The sequence below is a fragment of the Oncorhynchus masou genome, unplaced genomic scaffold (genome assembly GCF_036934945.1).
Source record: "Oncorhynchus masou masou isolate Uvic2021 unplaced genomic scaffold, UVic_Omas_1.1 unplaced_scaffold_1317, whole genome shotgun sequence".
In the NCBI taxonomy this organism is placed as follows: Eukaryota; Metazoa; Chordata; class Actinopteri; order Salmoniformes; family Salmonidae; genus Oncorhynchus; species Oncorhynchus masou.
Window position 1 is genome coordinate 1 of NW_027016661.1, and position 19,851 is coordinate 19,851.

A 19,851-nucleotide genomic window follows, 5' to 3' on the forward strand; every position below is an offset into this window, starting at 1 on the left:
AACGTAGCTAGCAAACTGTTTTCTTGCTTATAGTGCAGTAGAGGATAAAAATACACGTATGCCTACGGATGTGTAGCTAGCCGTGTCTGCATATTTGTATTACAATTATACACTTAAACAGTGTTTACCAATCTTGGTCCTGGGACATCAATGGTTACACATTGTAACTATGCAATAGACTAGAAACAGGATTTAACTAGTTAAAGGCTGATTTGTAAATACAGAAATATAATTTAAAAAACCAGTACACTACACTTCCTATGCATCATGTAAGTACTCTAAAACAGGTACATCTCAATATTTAATTTCCTTCATCTGCATTGATCTGATAAACACAGGATAAGTGTAGTATTTCATCAAATGAGACTTAATTTCAGCCAGTAGAGAATGTGAATAGAGAATATTATCGCAGTTAATCACAATGACATAGTGTCTCTAGTGGTTTCTCCTAACTAGCCTTGGGCCCCTAGATGGCCCGAAGGTGCTCTTAAGAGCGGCGGAGGTGGTGACGGTACTTGGGATTGGCATCCTGTCTCACAACAAAACATACCTGGAAATGAGAGACAAAGCATGATTATGTCTTGTTTTTTCTATTCTAATACTGCCAGTCATCATAAAAATCAGGAGGTGAAATGACAAACTGACCTTGGATCATTAACTCTGGGACTTCCACATTTCTATCTGTATTTCAATGTAAAACATCTCTTTAATAGTACTTCCTGTTGACCCGACCAACTGACCTCTCACCTCTGATCATGCTGTGCCGTCTATGTAGCCTGTTCAGATGCGGGAGGGGTTTACCGACACAGCTGATATAACCGAGAGGATGAAGTGAAGAAGAGAGACTGTTACTGAGAAAATAGGGTCTTCCAGCCATGTGGAGGATTGCCTGGTTGCCAAAGTTTGTTTGTCACCAGAGCGGTTAGAGCATATTACTATTTACCTGGGAATAAATACATTAAACAGAAAATGTATGAAACTATGTAACCATTTAATAACTAGACCTTCATGCAAACTTGCTATGCTGAATTCTTGACGCACAATCAAACATGCTGCAAGCACGCCTACAAGCGAGCCAATCTGGGAGGCCGGAGTGGCACATGGAAATTTACCACGTACTAAATGTACAATTCAAAAACAAAAAAATGCTCCATGTTCTCCATAGTAAAAGTAAGATGTACTGTCAGTATCATACACAGTTGCTGGTCCCAGAGAACCAACATCACGTTTTGTACCAGCAGAGGGAGCACATCACTAAGGATATTACAATAAAAAAAATGGGGTCCAAAGAAGCTTTCCACTGAGCTGAAATAAATAAATTAGGAATAAAATATTACATTCACAGAAAACAAAATGATTACTCTAATATCGCTCCTCTTTAAGGTCTTTCAGTAAGTAAACAGTAGCACAATTAATATATCTGACCGACCAAAAGGTATAGAAAGTGAATCCAGAGTCACTACGTCGCTAATTCCAATGTGACATCTACTGTAAAAGCCGAAAGTCAGACACTAGCAAGGCTCAGACCAACATGGAAGAGTTGCCGTTGTTTATAAAAAGTTTCTTTATACTGTGGAAATAAACATGTTTCCAACCCCCATATCACACACTCACAAACTGAAACCATGAGTGTACAATCAATTAGTGAGAGAGTGCCTGAAACATAACATTAATTTGTATAGATCTGTATGAATCATAGCAAAGTTGCTTACTGTTTCAGTCATGTCTTTGGTCACGTTTGGGTGAGTAAAAAACAGCTAATGATTGGTTGACAATAGAGCCTCCCACCATGCAGGCTATTGCTGCAGGATGAAGTTGGTGAAGGGTAACTGCAAAAAAGTTTAAGTTAATGCAGTCGACATGTAGGCGAAAGTCAGATAATTTTGATCCCCATAATGCAACACACTTCGATTTGGTGATGGTCACCGACTTACCAAAAGTCATCCGCTTGATTGCAACCTGTGTGTTCGAGATGGCGACGATGAGTATGATGTGTCTCCTCTAACGCCCCCTTCCCTGAAAATCTCACTCATCTTCATGTACTCCAGTAACAACTGGTTGGTACATTTTGTTTTGCCGCTAAACAGTCTCCATATATACTTCCATTCATTTTTTAAATCTGGTACCGGGGACCTTCAGACGAGTCTTGTGAGCGTCCTAGAGCAGAGCAAATCAACCAACATGTAAGTGTTCGTGAGTCTCACCTTTCCACCGAGGTCTAACCTTTCCACCTTTCATATTAGTCTGTAGCCAAAACTGTTCAAACGCTATAGACAGAGGTTGGCAGATCGGCTGTACCAACCCAAGACGTCCCAAGCAAAATGGAGAACATGAGAGTCTCATCTTTCCATAGAGGGGTCCTAATAATTTGTAGGCCAAACCATTCAGACTACTGACGGTTTTGTGAGAATACTTTTTGGGATGTCTCATGGTCTGACAAACATTGCTTTGTACACATGCTTCAAACATCTGAAAACACAATATATTTTGGTTTAATAAACATATATTTCACAATGGTTTAGATTATTCTCTACACTAAACATTGCTTGTTTAGTCACAAACTGAAATTAGGTGAACTACTAGAATTTTAGCAACCAGGAAATAGGTATTTCTGCATATTGCACCTTTAATAAAGTGTAGAATTGCAGGAAAATTGTTAAAATGTTAAAGATTTCTAGCCATGCATCTTTCTTGACAGACAAGGGCTTCAAACCAGCAACCCTCCAGTTGCTGGCCTGCCTCCTCTACACCAACCGGTCAATCGCGATCGAATGGTCAATCTCCAAGGCATTCCTAGTCGATCACCAAACATTTCTGTAAAAAAAAGTGATAAAGCCTTGCCTTCCTATTTTTTTTCTTCATTTCACACCGATGATGGTAGGTGCACTTGATTAAGCAGCCCTAGAAGATAGAACTCCACCTACCAGGCAGGCCCAAAGAGCAAATCAAGTGCACCTATAGAACTACCGCTGTCCAATCAGATAGCTCAGATCACTGTGTCTGCAGTTTCCTTGACTCAGAAAAGGTTGTTGACCACTGCTCTAGGTTAACTACAGTTTTACCAGAGCAGTCTAGTCATCAGATAAGGAGCGCCTCCTGTAAGCATCTTTCTGACTGCGTATCCTTCCTGGATTTGGAGTCAGCATATTTGTTTATTAGAATCCCCATTAGCTTTTGCAGAGGCAGCACCTACTCTTCCTGGGGTCTGCAAAAAAACACAAAACATGTAACAAAGTACTAAAAGGCAAGGACAGTCGCACACATTTTTTAAAAGCATAGCCCTGAGGTTGTGAGTGGACAGAGTACTGTAATAAACCTCCAGCCCAGATGGTTCCGCTTTCATTTGACTCTTTTCTACAGTAAACCTGACTCAGACCTCCTGTTGGGCCACATACAGTGCCTTGCGAAAGTATTCGGCCCCCTTGAACTTTGCGACCTTTTGCCACATTTCAGGCTTCAAACATAAAGATATAAAACTATTTTTTTGTGAAGAATAAACAAGTGGGACACAATCATGAAGTGGAACGACATTTATTGGATAGTTCAAACTTTTTTAAGAAAAACGGAAAAATTGGGCGTGCAAAATTATTCAGCCCTCTTAAGTTAATACTTTGTAGCGCCACCTTTTGCTGCGATTACAGCTGTAAGTCGCTTGGGGTATGTCTCTATCAGTTTTGCACATCGAGAGACTGAAGTTTTTCCCATTCCTCCTTGCAAAACAGATCGAGCTCAGTGAGGTTGGATGGAGAGCATTTGTGAACAGCAGTTTTCAGTTCTTTCCACAGATTCTCGATTGGATTCAGGTCTGGACTTTGACTTGGCCATTCTAACACCTGGATATGTTTATTTTTGAACCATTCCATTGTAGATTTTGCTTTATGTTTTGGATCATTGTCTTGTTGGAAGACAAATCTCCGTCCCAGTCTCAGGTCTTTTGCAGACTCCATCAGGTTTTCTTCCAGAATGGTCCTGTATTTGGCTCCATCCATCTTCCCGGTCCCTGCTGAAGAAAAGCAGGCCCAAACCATGATGCTGCCACCACCATGTTTGACAGTGGGGATGGTGTGTTCAGTGTGCTGAGCTGTGTTGCTTTTACGCCAAACATAACGTTTGGCATTGTTGCCAAAAAGTTCAATTTTGGTTTCATCTGACCAGAGCACCTTCTTCCACATGTTTGGTGTGTCTCCCAGGTGGCTTGTGGCAAACTTTAAATGACACTTTTTATGGATATCTTTAAGAAATGTCTTTCTTCTTGCCACTCTTCCATAAAGGCCAGATTTGTGCAATATACGACTGATTGTTGTCCTATGGATAGAGTCTCCCATCTCAGCTGTAGATCTCTGCAGTTCATCCAGAGTGATCATGGGTCTCTTGGCTGCATCTCTGATCAGTCTTCTCCTTGTATGAGCTGAAAGTTTAGAGGGACGGCCAGGTCTTGGTAGATTTGCAGTGGTCTGATACTCCTTCCATTTCAATATTATCGCTTGCGGACGACACAACAGTGGTAGGATTGATTACCAACAACGACGAGACGGCCTACAGGGAGGAGGTGAGGGCCCTCGGAGTGTGGTGTCAGGACAATAACCTCACACTCAACGTCAACAAAACTAAGGAGATGATTGTGGACTTCAGGAAACAGCAGAGGGAACACCCCTATCCACATCGATGGAACAGTAGTGGAGAGGGTAGTAAGTTTTAAGTTCCTCGGCATACACATCACAGACAAACTGAATTGGTCCACTCACACAGACAGCATCGTGAAGAAGGCGCAGCAGCGCCTCTTCAACCTCAGGAGGCTAAAGAAATTCGGCTTGTCACCAAAAGCACTCACAAACTTCTACAGATGCACAATCGAGAGCATCCTGGCGGGCTGTATCACCACCTGGTACGGCAACTGCTCCGCCCACAACCGTAAGGCTCTCCAGAGGGTAGTGAGGTCTGCACAACGCATCACCGGGGGAAAACTACCTGCCCTCCAGGACACCTACACCACCCGATGTTACAGGAAGGCCATAAAGATCATCAAGGACAACACCCACACAAGCCACTGCCTGTTCACCCCGCTATCATCCAGAAGGCGAGGTCAGTACAGGTGCATCAAAGCTGGGACCGAGAGACTGAAAAACAGCTTCTATCTCAAGGCCATCAGACTGTTAAACAGCAACCACTAACATTGAGTGGCTGCTGCCAACACACTGACTCAACTCCAGCCACTTTAATAATGGGAATTGATGGGAAATGATGTAAAATATATCACTAGCCACTTTAAACAATGCTACCTAATATAATGTTTACATACCCTACATTATTCATCTCATATGTATACGTATATACTGTACTCTATCTCATCTACTGCATCCTTATGTAATACATGTATCACTAGCCACTTTAACTATGCCACTTTGTTTACATACTCATCTCATATGTATATACTGTACTCGATACCATCTACTGTATCTTGCCTATGCTGCTCTGCACCATCACTCATTCATATCTTTATGTACATATTCTTTATCCCCTTACACTGTGTATAAGAAATTAGTTTTGGAATTGTTAGTTAGATTCCTTGTTGGTTATTACTGCATTGTCGGAACTAGAAGCACAAGCATTTTGCTACACTCGCATTAACATCTGCTAACCATGTGTATGTGACAAATAAAATTTGATTTGATACTACTGTAATAGATGTAAAATCTCTAAATAAATCCTCACCCTATTCCCATAATATGGAGTCATCATTTCCCACATTGTAAAACGTTTAATTATGTAAATTGACTGAAATGTATGCTGCTATTCTTGTTACAGTTGTATTTTATGTTCTTATCTTTTAGGCCTAGGAATTAAGTATAGGCATGTTTAGCTTCTGGGGTGGAGCATTAGCAGGCAATTGGTTTGGAACTTGCTATGGTTATTAAAGTACTCTGGCCAGGCCCAACATCAGGGTTATGCATTAAAAAATAAAAAATACAAATAAAAGAGGGCATCAAAAATACATCAAAACACAGCAATTATTCAACAAACAACAATTATCCATGACCCAGGCAGTCTACTTTATTCTCTTGCATCGTCTGATTGTGTCCAGAATTTTCTATCCATACCTTTTTATTGTTGTGCCACCGAGTGTTTGCTACTTGTTCTGTACCTTATGGTCCATATGCTGGAAATGCTACATTAATTGATAAAAGAAAGATTTATACTTCAGAAAGTGTATTGTCTGTCTTCAGTGTCTGTGTTTCTAGATTTAAGCATTGAGATGCAGCTGGAGTCATCCTCTGGTTGAGTGAGACGGCTTCACATGTATCAATGTCACCACAGTAACACAAGACCACACCAGCCAACCAGAAAATGAGGCAGGTACTTCCCAAGATATAATGAAAATGTTTTGTTCAGATTAAAAACACCTTGCTGCTCTATTTCTCCTATCAGGGGTTTCTATGGCAACTACACACATCCATTAGGCACCATACAGTGTTTTGACACTGTAAACTCTGACATATGCATACCCTGAGGGTCTGTCAGCTGTGGTGCAGCATCATACTGTATTTCCTGATGGACCTGTGAATCGAACCAGCAACCATCTAGTTACTGGTCCACCTCTCTAATTCTAGGCTACCTACAGTTCTACCAGATGACTCAGTACACATGTCTATACAATCACAGGATATCAAAGTTTACAGTAGCTTAGTCATCAGATAAGGAGTGGCTACTGTAAGTATCATTCTGACTAGAGGTCTTCCATGACCGATTAATTAGGGCCTATTTCAAGTTTTCATAACAATCGGAAATCGTTTTTTTGTACACCGATTTTGCAGATTTTTTTTTTTTTACACCTTTATTTAATCTTTATTTAACTAGTTAAGTCAGTTAAGAACACATTCTTATTTTCAATGACGGCCTCGTTCAGGGGCAGAATGACAGATTTTCACCTTGTCAGCTCGGGGGATCCAATCTTGCAACATTACAGTTAACTAGTCCAACGCAATAACGACCTGCCTCTTGTTGCACTCCACAAGGAGACTTCCAGTTACACGAATGCAGTAAGCCAAGGTAAATTGCTAGCTAGCATTAAACTAGTCTTATAAAAAACAATCAATCATAATCACTAGTTAACTACACATGGTTGATGATATTACTAGATATTATCTAGCGTGTCCTGCGTTGCGTATAATCTGACTGAGCATACAAGTATCTAAGTATCTGACTGAGCGGTGGTAGGCAGAAGCAGGCGCATAAACATTCATTCAAACAGCAATTTCTTTGCGTTTTGCCAGCAGCTCTTCGTTGTGCGTCAAGCATTGCGCTGTTTATGACTTCAAGCCTATCAACTCCCGAGATGAGGCTGGTGTAACCGAAGTGAAATAGCGTTTCATGATTTTTCAACGCAGATACCTATACTGATTATTGGAGGACCAAAAAAGCCGATACTGATACAGATTTTTTTTTTTTTTTATTTGGAATAATGACAATTACAACAATACTGAATTAACACTTATTTTAACTTAATATAATAGATCAATAAAATCAATTTAGCCTCAAATAAATAATGAAACATGTTCAATTTGGTTTAAATAATGCAAACATAAAGTGTTGGAGAAGAAAGTAAAGGTGTAATATGTGCCATGTAAGAAAGCTAACGTTTAAGTTCCTTGCTCAGAACAGGAGAACATATGAAAGCTGGTGGTTCCTTTTAACATGAGTCTTCAATATTCCCAGGTAAGAACTTTTAGGTTGTAGTTATTATAGGAATTATAGGACTATTTCCCTCTATACCATTTGTTTTTCATTAACCTTTGACTATTGGATGTTCTTATAGGCACTTTAGTATTGCCAGGGTAACAGTATATAGCTTCCGTCCCTCTCCTAGCTCCTCCCTGGGCTCGAACCAGTAACACAACGACAACAGCCACCCTTGAAGCATCGTTACCCATGCAGAGCCAGGGAAACAACCACTCCAAGGCTCAGAGAGAGTGACGTTTGAAACGCTATTAGCGCGGGCTAACTAGCTAGCCATTTCACTGCGGTTCCACCAGCCTCATCTCGGGAGTTGATATGCATGAAGACATAAACAGCGCAATGCTTGACGCACAACGAAGAGCTGCTGGCAAAACACAAAGAAAGTGCTGTTTGAATTAATGTTTACACGCCTGCTTCTGCCTACCACCGCTCAGTCAGATACTTAGATACTTGTATGCTCAGTCAGATTATATGCAACGCAGGACACACTAGATTATATCTAGTAATATCATCAACCATGTGTAGTTAACTAGTGATTATGATTGATTGATTGTTTTTATAAGATAAGTTTAATGCTAGCTAGCAATTTAACATGGCTTACTGCATTCGTGTAACAGGCAGTTTCCTTGTGGAGTGCAACAAGAGGCAGGTCGTTATTGCGTTGGACTAGTTAACTGTAAGGTTGCAAGATCTATCTGCCCCTGAACGAGGCAGTTAACCCACCGTTCCTAGGCAGTCATTGAAAATAAGAATGTGTTCTTAACTGACTTGCCTAGTTAAATAAAGATTAAATAAAGGTGTAACAAAAAATAAATAATTGGCCAAATCGGTGCCCAAAAATACAGATTTCCGATTGTTATGAAAACTTGAAATCGGCCCTAATTAAATTGGCCATTCCAATTAATCGGTCGACCTCTAGTTATGACATTAGCTTCTAGTGATACATTCACAGATCTTTCCGTTTCACCTTTTCTATAATGCCTTCTGGATACAAGACTATTGGATACAAGACTATTGGATACAAGACTCTGGGGCAGTGGTCATGTTGCGAAGTTCTCCTTTTGCTTTGACATGTGGGAACAAAGTCACTCACTGCACATCCCCTCAGCATGCACATGACCCTTACCACCAGTCTGGTCTCATAGATATAACATAGTAAAGCTACATCCAGGACACTCAATATAGAATGATATGTTAGGTTTGGTATGGTTACATAAGGCAGATGGTTACTTAATGCAAAAATGTATAACACAAACGTCTCATCACGGACAACTTTAGCATTTTAGCTAACCCTCGAAACCTTCATGCCTAACCTAGCTAACATTAGCCAGCCAGCTAATGTTAGCTACCTAGCTAAGATTTGTAACATATCACATGTTCTGCAAATTCGTAACATATTGTGCGTTTTGCAAATTCGTAACATATTGTACTTTATAGGTTACCCAGCTAGCTAATGTTAGCCACCTAGCTAGAATTCATAACATATCATACGAATTGTAATTCGTAACATATCATACGAATTGAAATTGGTAACATATTGTCACACCCTGACCTTAGAGATCCTTTTTATGTCTCTATTTTGGTTTGGTCAGGGCGTGAGTTGGGGTGGGCATTCTATGTTTTCTATTTATTTGTGTTTGGCCAGGTATGGTTCTCAATCAGGGACAGCTGTCTATCGTTGTCTGATTGGGAACCATACTTAGGTGTCCTTTTTCCCACCTGTGTTTGTGGGAGGTTGACATTCTTTATGGCACTTTGCCATTGAGCTTCACGTTTTTTGTCAGCGTCATTTTGATCATTAAAATATCATGTACGCTCACAACGCTGCACCTTGGTCCTCTCCTTTCATCAGTCGTGACACATATCATACGAAATAGGTGATGGATATCCACAAATGAATAAATACTGAACGGATTATGCTCAATGGAGGTTTCAGATTTACATACAGGCTAATATAAACTGCTGGTTGCACCCCAGAACAGCATATCCAAATGATAAGCATTGAGTGACAAATCTGTAAATTCCAATGACACACAAGTAATTACCTTGAAACTATTTTCTAGTCATTAGCTCATACAGTAAAATCCTCACCCTCTTCCCAACAACATGGAGTCACTATTATAAGAAGCCTTTCTTTGGAACTAGCTGTGGTTACAGTAGCCTTAATAATGCCTTTGTGGTTGCCTTCAAGTGGAAAATACACACTGCCAGTGAACCATGCACTTTCTGTTCAACAAAATTTACCAGCAACTCAGATTTTTTACAAGACAAAATGTTTTTTTTTGCACTAGAATTACACCAAAACACACACAAAAAAACAGATGAGCATGCTTTGTAATGTTTTATTAGTAAGAAGCAATGTGGTATATTGTTTAATATTCATTTTTTTGTGACCTTAGTCTTTCTTTCTTTTTGTTTTGAATTTTACCCCATTTTTGTGGTATCCAATTGCTAGTAGTTACTATGTTGTAACATCGCTTCAACTCCCATACGGGCTCGGGAGAGACGAAGGTCGAAAGCCATGTGTCCTCCGAAACACAACCCAACCAAGCCGCACTGCTTAACAAAGCGCGCATCCAACCCGGAAGCCAGCCGCACCAATGTGTCGGAGGAAACACCGTGCACCTGGCGACCTGGTTAGCGCTAGGCCAATTGTGCACTGCGCCCAGACCGCCACAGGAGTCGCTAGTGCGCGATGAGACAAGGATATCCCTACCGGCCAAACCCTCCCTAACCCGGACGACGCTAGGCCCCAATTGTGCGTCGCCCCATGGACCTCCCGGTCGCGGCCGGCTGCGACAGAGCCTGGGCTCGAACCCAGAGTCTCTGGGGGCACAGCTGGCACACCATCCGGGAGGCCCACCTCCGTCTTTTAACCAAAAAATGAGACTAACAAAATTCCCTGCCCCTTTAAGAACGGGAGATTACCGCGGTAACGTGACTCGTCAGTCTGATATTTAGAAGCGTTGTTTTCTTTTCCCTAGCAGTTGAAACTCAAACATACAAAATCAACCTAGCTTGTGAACAAAACAATGTAAATAGCCAAGAAACCCACGGACTAGTTGTCACTTCAATAGTACTTTAGAGCAATTATTTATGCCTTGTGCACAGAGTATGGAATGTATCTTTCACTCCGCTCTTCACGTGAGAAAGGCCTGTAGCCAGGCAGTGTTGCAGCGCGAGGTGGAATAGGCTATTTAAGATTCGTAGTTCTTTGACTTTGTGCGATTAATTTACCAGCTATGAAACAAAACGGCAAGAAATACTCCGAAAACAGCTGCTGCAGCATTTATTTAACTATACATGTGATCATACTTGACATTTTTTTAAATTCACAAATGCGAGTGAAATGCTCGCACTGTGGAGCCATGACAACCCGTCAACATGGCTGGTGAAATATACATCTTTACCCGCAAATGCCAAAATCTACACACAGATGGCGGGTGTTAATTTTAGGCCCTGTATATCAACTACAAAGACATGCAGTATTTTTCACATTTCTGGTTATATTTAGTGCAGCTACAGTATGACATTAAGCTTATTGTGAGCCACACAGAAATATGAGCCATATAGAAATATAGTCACTTACTCATTCTAGTTCCGTGATAACTTCATTCTCGATATTTATTCTACAATATGTCACATTGGTTACCGGAAACAAAGGGTCCCTTTAATGTTACTAACGCCCAACACCAGCCGCTAACTTTCACTTTCACTCACCAATATTTAAAGGTCCAACGCCAGAAACAGAATGATCTTGTTATCATTCACCCGCTGAGAATGAACATTTACCTAATTATCTTATGCGTGCTGTCTGAAGGTACGTAATTTTCCATGGATCTGACCAGTTGATTCTGCTCGTATATGATAAAGGAACATGTCCCACTTTTGACAGGCCATTGATTTTTTGGTAAGGCTAAACTTTTTTTATTTACCTGTTAACATTCCTTCTTCCATTTCTAGCCGTCTCTGTCAACGTCGTAGCTAGAGGAGACACCAGTGTTGACTTCAATGCCGACGCATCATATACCTGCACTCATGCGGACCCGACAGGTGTGCTGCAAGTCACCTGGCAGAGGCTGTTCAAAGACGACTCGGTGGAGAATCTGGCCACCTACAGCAAGCGGTTTGGAGCTCAAATCATAGACCCGCACCGAGGCAAGGTGGTTTTCACGGAGGCATCTCTCAACTCAACGTCTATTACCGTGAAGAACGTAACATGGGCAGACGAAGCCTGCTATATTTGTTCCTTCAATGTTTACCCGAGTGGTTCAATACGCAAGCAGATTTGTCTTACCGTTCAAGGTTAGTCAACTAATTAAGTAATTTACTAGTTACTAATTAATTAACTAACTGCTCAACTAATTATCCAGCCCTTGATTAGGCCGAGTTGAATCAGGTGTGCTGGTAGTATAGGAACCTAAAAGTCTCTGGGGGTATTCTTGGAGAGAATCATTTTGGGAAAACACTGTTATACAGTATTCATAAAGTCTTAGCAATACATATATGCTTCACAACTAATTTAAGAGCAAAATCATAAATTAGCAGAGATGCTGTAATATGTTTTACAGTACTATTTTCCTTACTGTAAAGACATATTACAGCATACTTGCAGTAAATGTAAATGGATGCTGTAATGTTTTACAGCAAGGAAAATGGTACTGTGAAGCAAAATTACACTATTAAGATGCCAACTCTGGTGTCAGGATATTGCTGCAAATTTACAACGAAATTCTACCTGAAATATACATTGAAGAAAAACAACACATTTACGGTATTATCCTATGGATCCTACAGTGTTTTACTGTTGAAATGACAGAAAAGTCTTACAGTGGGACCTTTGCTAAGGCATGATTTCTGAATTATACAGTATGGGCTAAGGGTTTATTAAGCCTTTCTAACCAAAATATGAAATTGAATTATGACTTCTCAGATTTATTGTGTTGACTGTCTTGACTTTTAATCCCCACCCCCTGCGCCACAGGATTCCTTTAGCTGTCACTTTAAATAATAATTTATTCTTAATTGACCTGCTTTGTAAAATAAATGAAATCAATATTAGCTAATATTCCCTGTTTCATCTATTCAAAGGTTTATCTGAAGTGAGAGCCACAATGCAAAAAGTCCCCAGCACTGAACCTAAAGCAGACATGGAAGTTGTGGTCAGCTGCTCTGCCACGGGTAAACCAGCACCTTGGATCCAATGGAACTTATCTGCTGCAGCACTCATAAAGACACCTAACAACTGGACTGTCATTAACAAAGACCAAACTGTCACAGCCAATAGCAACATCACCCTCCAACTGTTGCCAGGCTCCGGGGGATACGTGGACTGTATCATAAACAATGGGATGAGGACACAGAGACACGAGCGGGTCCTGCTTCCTATTCTCCCTGGAGAGAGGGAGGTTGAAGAGGGTACGTAATGTTGACGTGTCATATACTTTTAGACCATACACTTTTAGCATGTCAGTGCAGAACGGTTCAACTTGAAAAGAACATTGAGAAAAGATCATCCCCAATGACGTTGGGATAGCCTAGTGAACCAGCCAGATCGTGCGACAGCTCACTATTCTAACATTCCAACAGAATGGTGAGCACAATGAGATCAGGCTGGTTGCAAGAGCCTAATGTTGTGATGCTAGTAGTGCTGTTATCTAATCTCACCAGTTAAGTTTCATTTTGAGTTCTGTGGTAAAGAACCATGAGTCACTCCCTGTAGAGTCACGTGTTTTATTGAGTTCTGGGTAGTTTCCTGCCCCTCAGGGAAGCTAAATGAAGGATGGATGATATGTTGAAGGGTGAAATCCATATCAACATGCTGTTCAAACAGACTTCTTTGGAAAGAGGATGTACAATTCCCAGCTTCCTCTTCTCAAGAAATGGATCTCTCCAAATGCATGATCACGGCAATTTCATAGGGGCAGCAGGTAGCCTAGTGGTTGTAGCGTTGTACCTGTAACTGAAAGGTTGCTGGATCGAATCCCGAGCTGATAAAGTAAAAATCTGTGCTTCTGCCCCTGAACAAGGCAGTTAACCCACTGTTCCTAGGCTGTCATTGTAAATAAGATTTGTTCTTTAACTGACTTGCCTAGTTAAATAAAGAAATGTTTCACTTTCCAGATGACAAGAGGACATCCCCGTGGGCGGTTGGCATCCCAGTGTTCCTAATCATCTCCCTTTTAGTCATCTGCGGCAGCGTCCTGCTTCAACAGAGAAAAGGTTAGTCAGCACAAGATTATCTGATGTCCCTTTGTCAGTGAATCAACCCACTCAGGTGATTCACCCCTTCCAGGGACGGCATGAGAGAGCCCCAGTAAGCCAGTGACTCAGCCCCTGTAATAGGGTTAGAGGCAGAGAATCCGAGTGGAAAGAGGGGAACCGGCCAGGCAGAGACAGCAAGGTCGGTTCGTTGCTCCAGAGCCTTTCCGTTCACCTTCCCACTCCTGGGCCAGACTACACTCAATCATATGACCCACTGAAGAGATGAGTCTTCAGTAAAGACTTAAAGGTTGAGACAGAGTTTGCGTCTCTGACATGGGTAGGCAGACCGTTCCATAAAAATGGAGCTCTATAGGGGAAAGCCCTGCCTCCAGCTGTTTGCTTAGAAATTCTAGGGACAATTAGGAGGCCTGCGTCTTGTAACCGTAGCATACGTGTAGGTATGTACGGCAGGACCAAATCAGAGAGATAGGTAGGAGCAAGCCCATGTAATGCTTTGTAGGTTAGCAGTAAAACCTTGAAATCAGCCCTTGCTTTGACAGGAAGCCAGTGTAGGGAGGCTAGCACTGGAGTAATATGATCACATTTTTTGGTTCTAGTCAGGATTCTAGCAGCCGTATTTAGCACTAACTGAAGTTTATTTAGTGCTTTATCCGGGTAGCCGGAAAGTAGAGCATTGCAGTAGTCTAACCTAGAAGTGACAAAAGCATGGATTAATTTTTCTGCATCATTTTTGGACAGAAAGTTTCTGATTTTTGCAATGTTACGAAGCTGTCCTTGAAATGGTCTTGATATGTTCTTCAAAAGAGAGATCAGGGTCCAGAGTAACGCAGAGGTCCTTCACAGTTTTATTTGAGACGACTGTACAACCATTAAGATTAATTGTCAGATTCAACAGAAGATCTCTTTGTTTCTTGGGACCTAGAACAAACATCTCTGTTTTGTCCGAGTTTAAAAGTAGAAAGTTTGCAGCCATCCACTTCCTTATGTCTGAAACACATGCTTCTAGCAAGGGCAATTTTGGGGCTTCACCATGTTTCATTGAAATGTACACCTGTGTGTCATCCGCATAGCAGTGAAAGTTAGCATTATGTTTTCGAATAACATCCCCAAGAGGTAAAATATATAGTGAAAACAATAGTGGTCCTAAAACGGAACCTTGAGGAACACCGACATTTACTGTTGATTTGTCAGAGGACAAACCATTCGAGACAAACTGATATCTTTCCGACAGATAAGATATAAACCAGGCCAGAACTTGTCCGTGTAGACCAATTTGGGTTTCCAATTTCTCCAAAAGAATGTGGTGATCGATGGTATCAAAAGCAGCACTAAGGTCTAGGAGCACGAGGACAGATGCAGAGCCTCGGCCCGATGCCATTAAAATGTCATTTACCACCTTCACAAGTGCCGTCTCAGTGCTATGATGGGGTCTAAAACCAGACTGAAGCATTTCATACATTGTTTGTCTTCAGGAAGGCAGTGAGTTGCTGCGCAACAGCCTTTTCTAAAATGTTTGAGAGGAATGGAAGATTCGATATAGGCCGATGGTTTTTTATATTTTCTGGGTCAAGGTTTGGCTTTTTCAAGAGAGGCTTTATTACTGCCACTTTTAGTGAGTTTGGTACACATCCGGTGGATAGAGAGCCGTTTATTATGTTCAACATAGGAGGGCCAAGCACAGGAAGCAGCTCTTTCAGTAGTTTAGTTGGAATTGGGTCCAGTATGCAGCTTGAAGGTTTAGAGGCCATGATTATTTTCATCATTGTGTCAAGAGAGATAGTACTAAAACACTCTCTTGATCCTAGGTCCTGGCAGAGTTGTGCAGACTCAGGACAACTGAGCTTTGAAGGAATACCCACATTTAAAGAGGAGTCCGTAATTTGCTTTCTAATAATCATAATCTTTTCCTCAAAGAAGTTCATGAATTTATCACTGCTAAAGTAAAAGTCATCCTCTCTTGGGGAATGCTGCTTTTTAGTTAGCTTTGCGACAGTATCAAAAAGCATTTCGGATTGTGCTTATTTTCCTCAATTAAGTTAGAAAAATAGGATGATCGAGCAGCAGTAAGGGCTCTTCGGTACTGCACGGTACTGTCTTTCCAAGCTAGTCGGAAGACTTCCAGTTTGGTGTGGCGCCATTTCCGTTCCAATTTTCTGGAAGCTTGCTTCAGAGCTTGGGTATTTTCTGTGTACCAGGGAGCTAGTTTCTTATGAGAAATGTTTTTAGTTTTTAGGGGTGCAACTGCATCTCGGGTAATGCGCAAGGTTAAATTGAGTTCCTCAGTTAAGTGGTTAACTGATTTTTGTCCTATGGCGTCCTTGGGTAGACAGAGGGAATCTGGAAGGACATCAAGGAATCTTTGTGTTGTCTGTGAATATTTGTTCCTTGGTTGGGGTCTGAGTAGATTATTTGTTGCAATTGCAAACATAATAAAATGGTGGTCCGATAGTCCAGGATTATGAGGAAAAACATTAAGATCCACAACATTTATTCCATGGGACAAAACTAGGTCCAGATTATGACTGTGACAGTGAGTGGGTCCAGAGACATGTTGGACAAAACCCACTGATTCGATGATGGCTCCGAAAGCCTTTTGGAGTGGGTCTGTGGAGTTTTCCATGTGAATATTAAAGTCACCAAAGATTAGAATATTATCTGCTATGACTACAAGGTCCGATAGGAATTCAGGGAACTCAGTGAGGAACGCTGTATATGGCCCAGGAGGCCTGTAAACAGTAGCTATAAAAAGTAACAGTCATGAGAGACTACTAGATGTAATAACACCTTAGAAAGACCAACCGAGTGAATGTCTAATCAGAACCATAGTGTATCATCTCTCTCTCATATATATATATATATATATGTATGTGTGTGTGTGTGTGTGTGTGTGTGTGTGTGTGTGTGTGTGTGTGTGTGTGTGTGTGTGTATGGATGCGTCACTGGCTTTATGAAATAAACTGTGTGAAGTATCAGCTGTGGGCGAGTCATGTCTTAGAGCTCTAGAATGGTTACTGATAAAGTGTTCTGTGCGTTCAGAAAGTATTCAGACCCCTTCCCTTTTACCACATTTTGTTACATTACAGCCTTATTCTAAAATTGATAGAATAGTTTTTTCCCCTTCATCATGTCTACACACAATACCCCATAATGACAAAATGAAAACAGGTTTTAGAAATATTTGCAAATGTATAAAAAAAACTAAAAACATACCTTATTTACATAAGTATTCACCCTTTGCTATGAGACTTGAAATTGAGCTCCAGTGCATCCTGTTTCCATTATTTATACTTTAGATCTTTCTACAACTTGATTGGAGCCCACCTGTGGTAAATTCAATTGATTGGACATGATTTGGAAATGCACACACCTGTTTATATAAGGTCCCACAGTTGACATGGCTTGGTTTTTGCTCTGGCATGCACGAAGGTTGAAGGAATTGTCCGTAGAGCCCCCGAGACAGGATTGTGTCAAGGCACAGATCTGGTGAAGGGTAGCAAAAAATGTCTGCAGCATTGAAGGTCCCCAATAACACAGTGGCCTCCATCATTCTTAAATGGAAGAAGATTGGAACGATCAAGACTCTTCCTAGAGCTGACCGACCAGCCAAACTGAGCATTTGGGGGAGAAGGGCCTTGATCAGGGAGGTGACCAAGAACCCGTTGGTCACTCTGACAGAGCTCCAGAGTTCCTCTGTGGAGATGGGAGAATCTTCCAGAAGGACAACCATCTCTGTAGCACTCCACCAATCAGACCTTTACGGTAGAGTGGCCAGAAAGAAGCCACTCCTCAGTAAAATACACATGAAAGTCCACTTGTTGTTTGACAAAAGGCACATAAAGGACTCACAGACCATGAGAAACAAGATTCTCTGGTCTGATGAAACAAAGATTGAACTCTTTGGCCTGAATGCCAAGCATTTTCCAGCGGCAGGGACTGGGAGACTAGTCAGGAAGGAGGGAAAGATGAATGGACAAAAGTAAAGAGATCCTTGATAAAAACCTTCTCCAGAACGTTCAGGACCTCAGACTAGGGTGAAGGTTCCCCTTTCAACAGCACAACAACCCTAAGCACACAGCCAAGACAATGCAGGACTGTCTTCGGGACAAGTCTCTGACTGTCCTTGAGTGGCTCAGCCAGAGCCCGGACTTGAATCAGGTCGAAATTCTCTGGAGAGACCTGGAAATAGCTGTGCAGTGACGCTCCCCATCCAACCTGTCAGAGCTTGAGAGGATCTGAAGAGAAGAATGGAAGAAACTCCACAAATACAGGTGTGCCAAGCTTGCAATGTCATACCCAAGAAGACTTGAATCGCTGCCAAAGGTCCTTCAACAAAGTACTGAGTAAAGGGTCTGAATACTTTGGAAATGTTTGTAAATATATATATTTTCTAAAAACCTGTTTTTGCTTTGTCATTATGGAGTATTGTGTGTAGGTTGATGAGGGGGGAAAAACATTGTAATCCATTTTAGAATAAGGCTGTAACAAAATGTGCAAAAAGTCAAGGGGTCTGAATACTTTCTGAATGTGCTGTATGTCTTCACTCCCTACAGTAAAGTCTAACCTTCACGTTCTCTCTGGCAGGTTACAGGCAAGCAGCAACCATAGCAGACGAGCAGGACGCTTTTGGAGAAAGTGTGTAAATGTTTGTCTGTGTTGATTGCTAGACTTATGTACTTTAGCTGACAAGGTTTTTATTGAGCATCGGAGCGCTGTTGGTATTTAGAGTTCGGTTGCAGAAGAGCCCAGTTCCTCAAGAGATGAGATCCACTAACACGTCTCAACCAGACTACTAATACATCTTTAGAATATTACAGTATATTCTAATTGTATGACAAAGATCATATTAAATGCATGGCCACTAGCAAGATACAGTACTACTATTCATGAATGAGGATGAGACTGTCTGGGAGTCTTGGGAGCATGAACAGTGTGCAGGCCTTCCTGTTCTTTATTAGTATTCTTTATTAGCCCAGCTCCTACGTTTAGAAGGACGTGTTTATGACAAACATTTCTAATGAGACAGTCAGACAGGTAGATGCACTGTGTACTAGATACATGTATTGAACCTTTTTGAGTTGTCAGAGTCATATTTCTTCCCCAGTCATATGTAAGCTAATTTATACCTGCACCATACATTACATAATGTCACTAATACTGTTTTTTGTTTTGAAATTGCACTTGATGAGGTTTGTCAGTGAGGAAATACAATATAATTTATTAGAACACAGCACCACCTACAGTTGACTTTTATGACACACTCGGAAGAAGACGGGAGAATATCATTCTAGTTAATTTATCTTGAATCTATTTAAATATGATGCACTTGTTTATGCTGTTATTATTACATACTGTACCTATAGTAAGATAGATACATGAATATTTTACCTCCTTTTTATCAATGCAATGTATGAATGTATTTGAGCCCTGAAAATATAATGGTGATGATAACAATGTTTTGCACTTTGATAGTTTGATATACTGTACCTTGTTCACTAGATTTAATTGTATCACGTTTTAGTTCCTGTTTGTATTTATTTTGATCATGGATGTTGCTTGTTGTGTTTGACCCCACTTGATTTGACAGTTTATAAATCCGGCTATTATTCTCGCTTGATCTGTACAATGTTTTTGAATGTTTAAGATTCAAAAGCATTCTTTAAATGTATTGTGTTCTCCCCCGTTTGATAAAACTATACGCTGTATTTAAAAAATCGCCCATCGTCACCTTGTTTTATGTTACTCACCATTTAAAAAAAATCAGGGCTACTTTGTTGTAGCTCAGTTTACAGTAACATCACAATCAGGACTAGGTTGTTATAGAGCTGCACCAGACTCCCTTGGCTATGTGTGTAATATGTCAGATATCTGTTTTAAGAAGAGTTCAACGAATTA

At 40.9% G+C, this 19,851-nt stretch overlaps 1 protein-coding gene and 1 long non-coding RNA gene across 2 annotated transcripts; one reads left to right on the forward strand and one right to left on the reverse strand.

The window, feature by feature from the left end:
• Positions 1 to 356: 356 nt before the first annotated feature.
• Positions 357 to 11,397, reverse strand: LOC135538999 (uncharacterized). The gene is made up of 3 exons (XR_010455531.1): positions 11,324 to 11,397; positions 6,099 to 6,166; positions 357 to 3,205 (listed from the first exon to the last, which is right to left on the reverse strand). It is a non-coding gene; the product is annotated as an uncharacterized LOC135538999 (long non-coding RNA).
• LOC135538998 (OX-2 membrane glycoprotein-like) lies at positions 11,371 to 19,672 on the forward strand. The gene is made up of 5 exons (XM_064964886.1): positions 11,371 to 11,554; positions 11,698 to 12,039; positions 12,826 to 13,152; positions 13,858 to 13,956; positions 18,541 to 19,672. The coding sequence occupies exons 1-5, from the start codon at positions 11,371 to 11,373 to the stop codon at positions 18,597 to 18,599; spliced, it is 1,011 nt and encodes a 336-aa protein (XP_064820958.1). The 3' UTR covers positions 18,600 to 19,672.
• Positions 19,673 to 19,851: the final 179 nt, after the last annotated feature.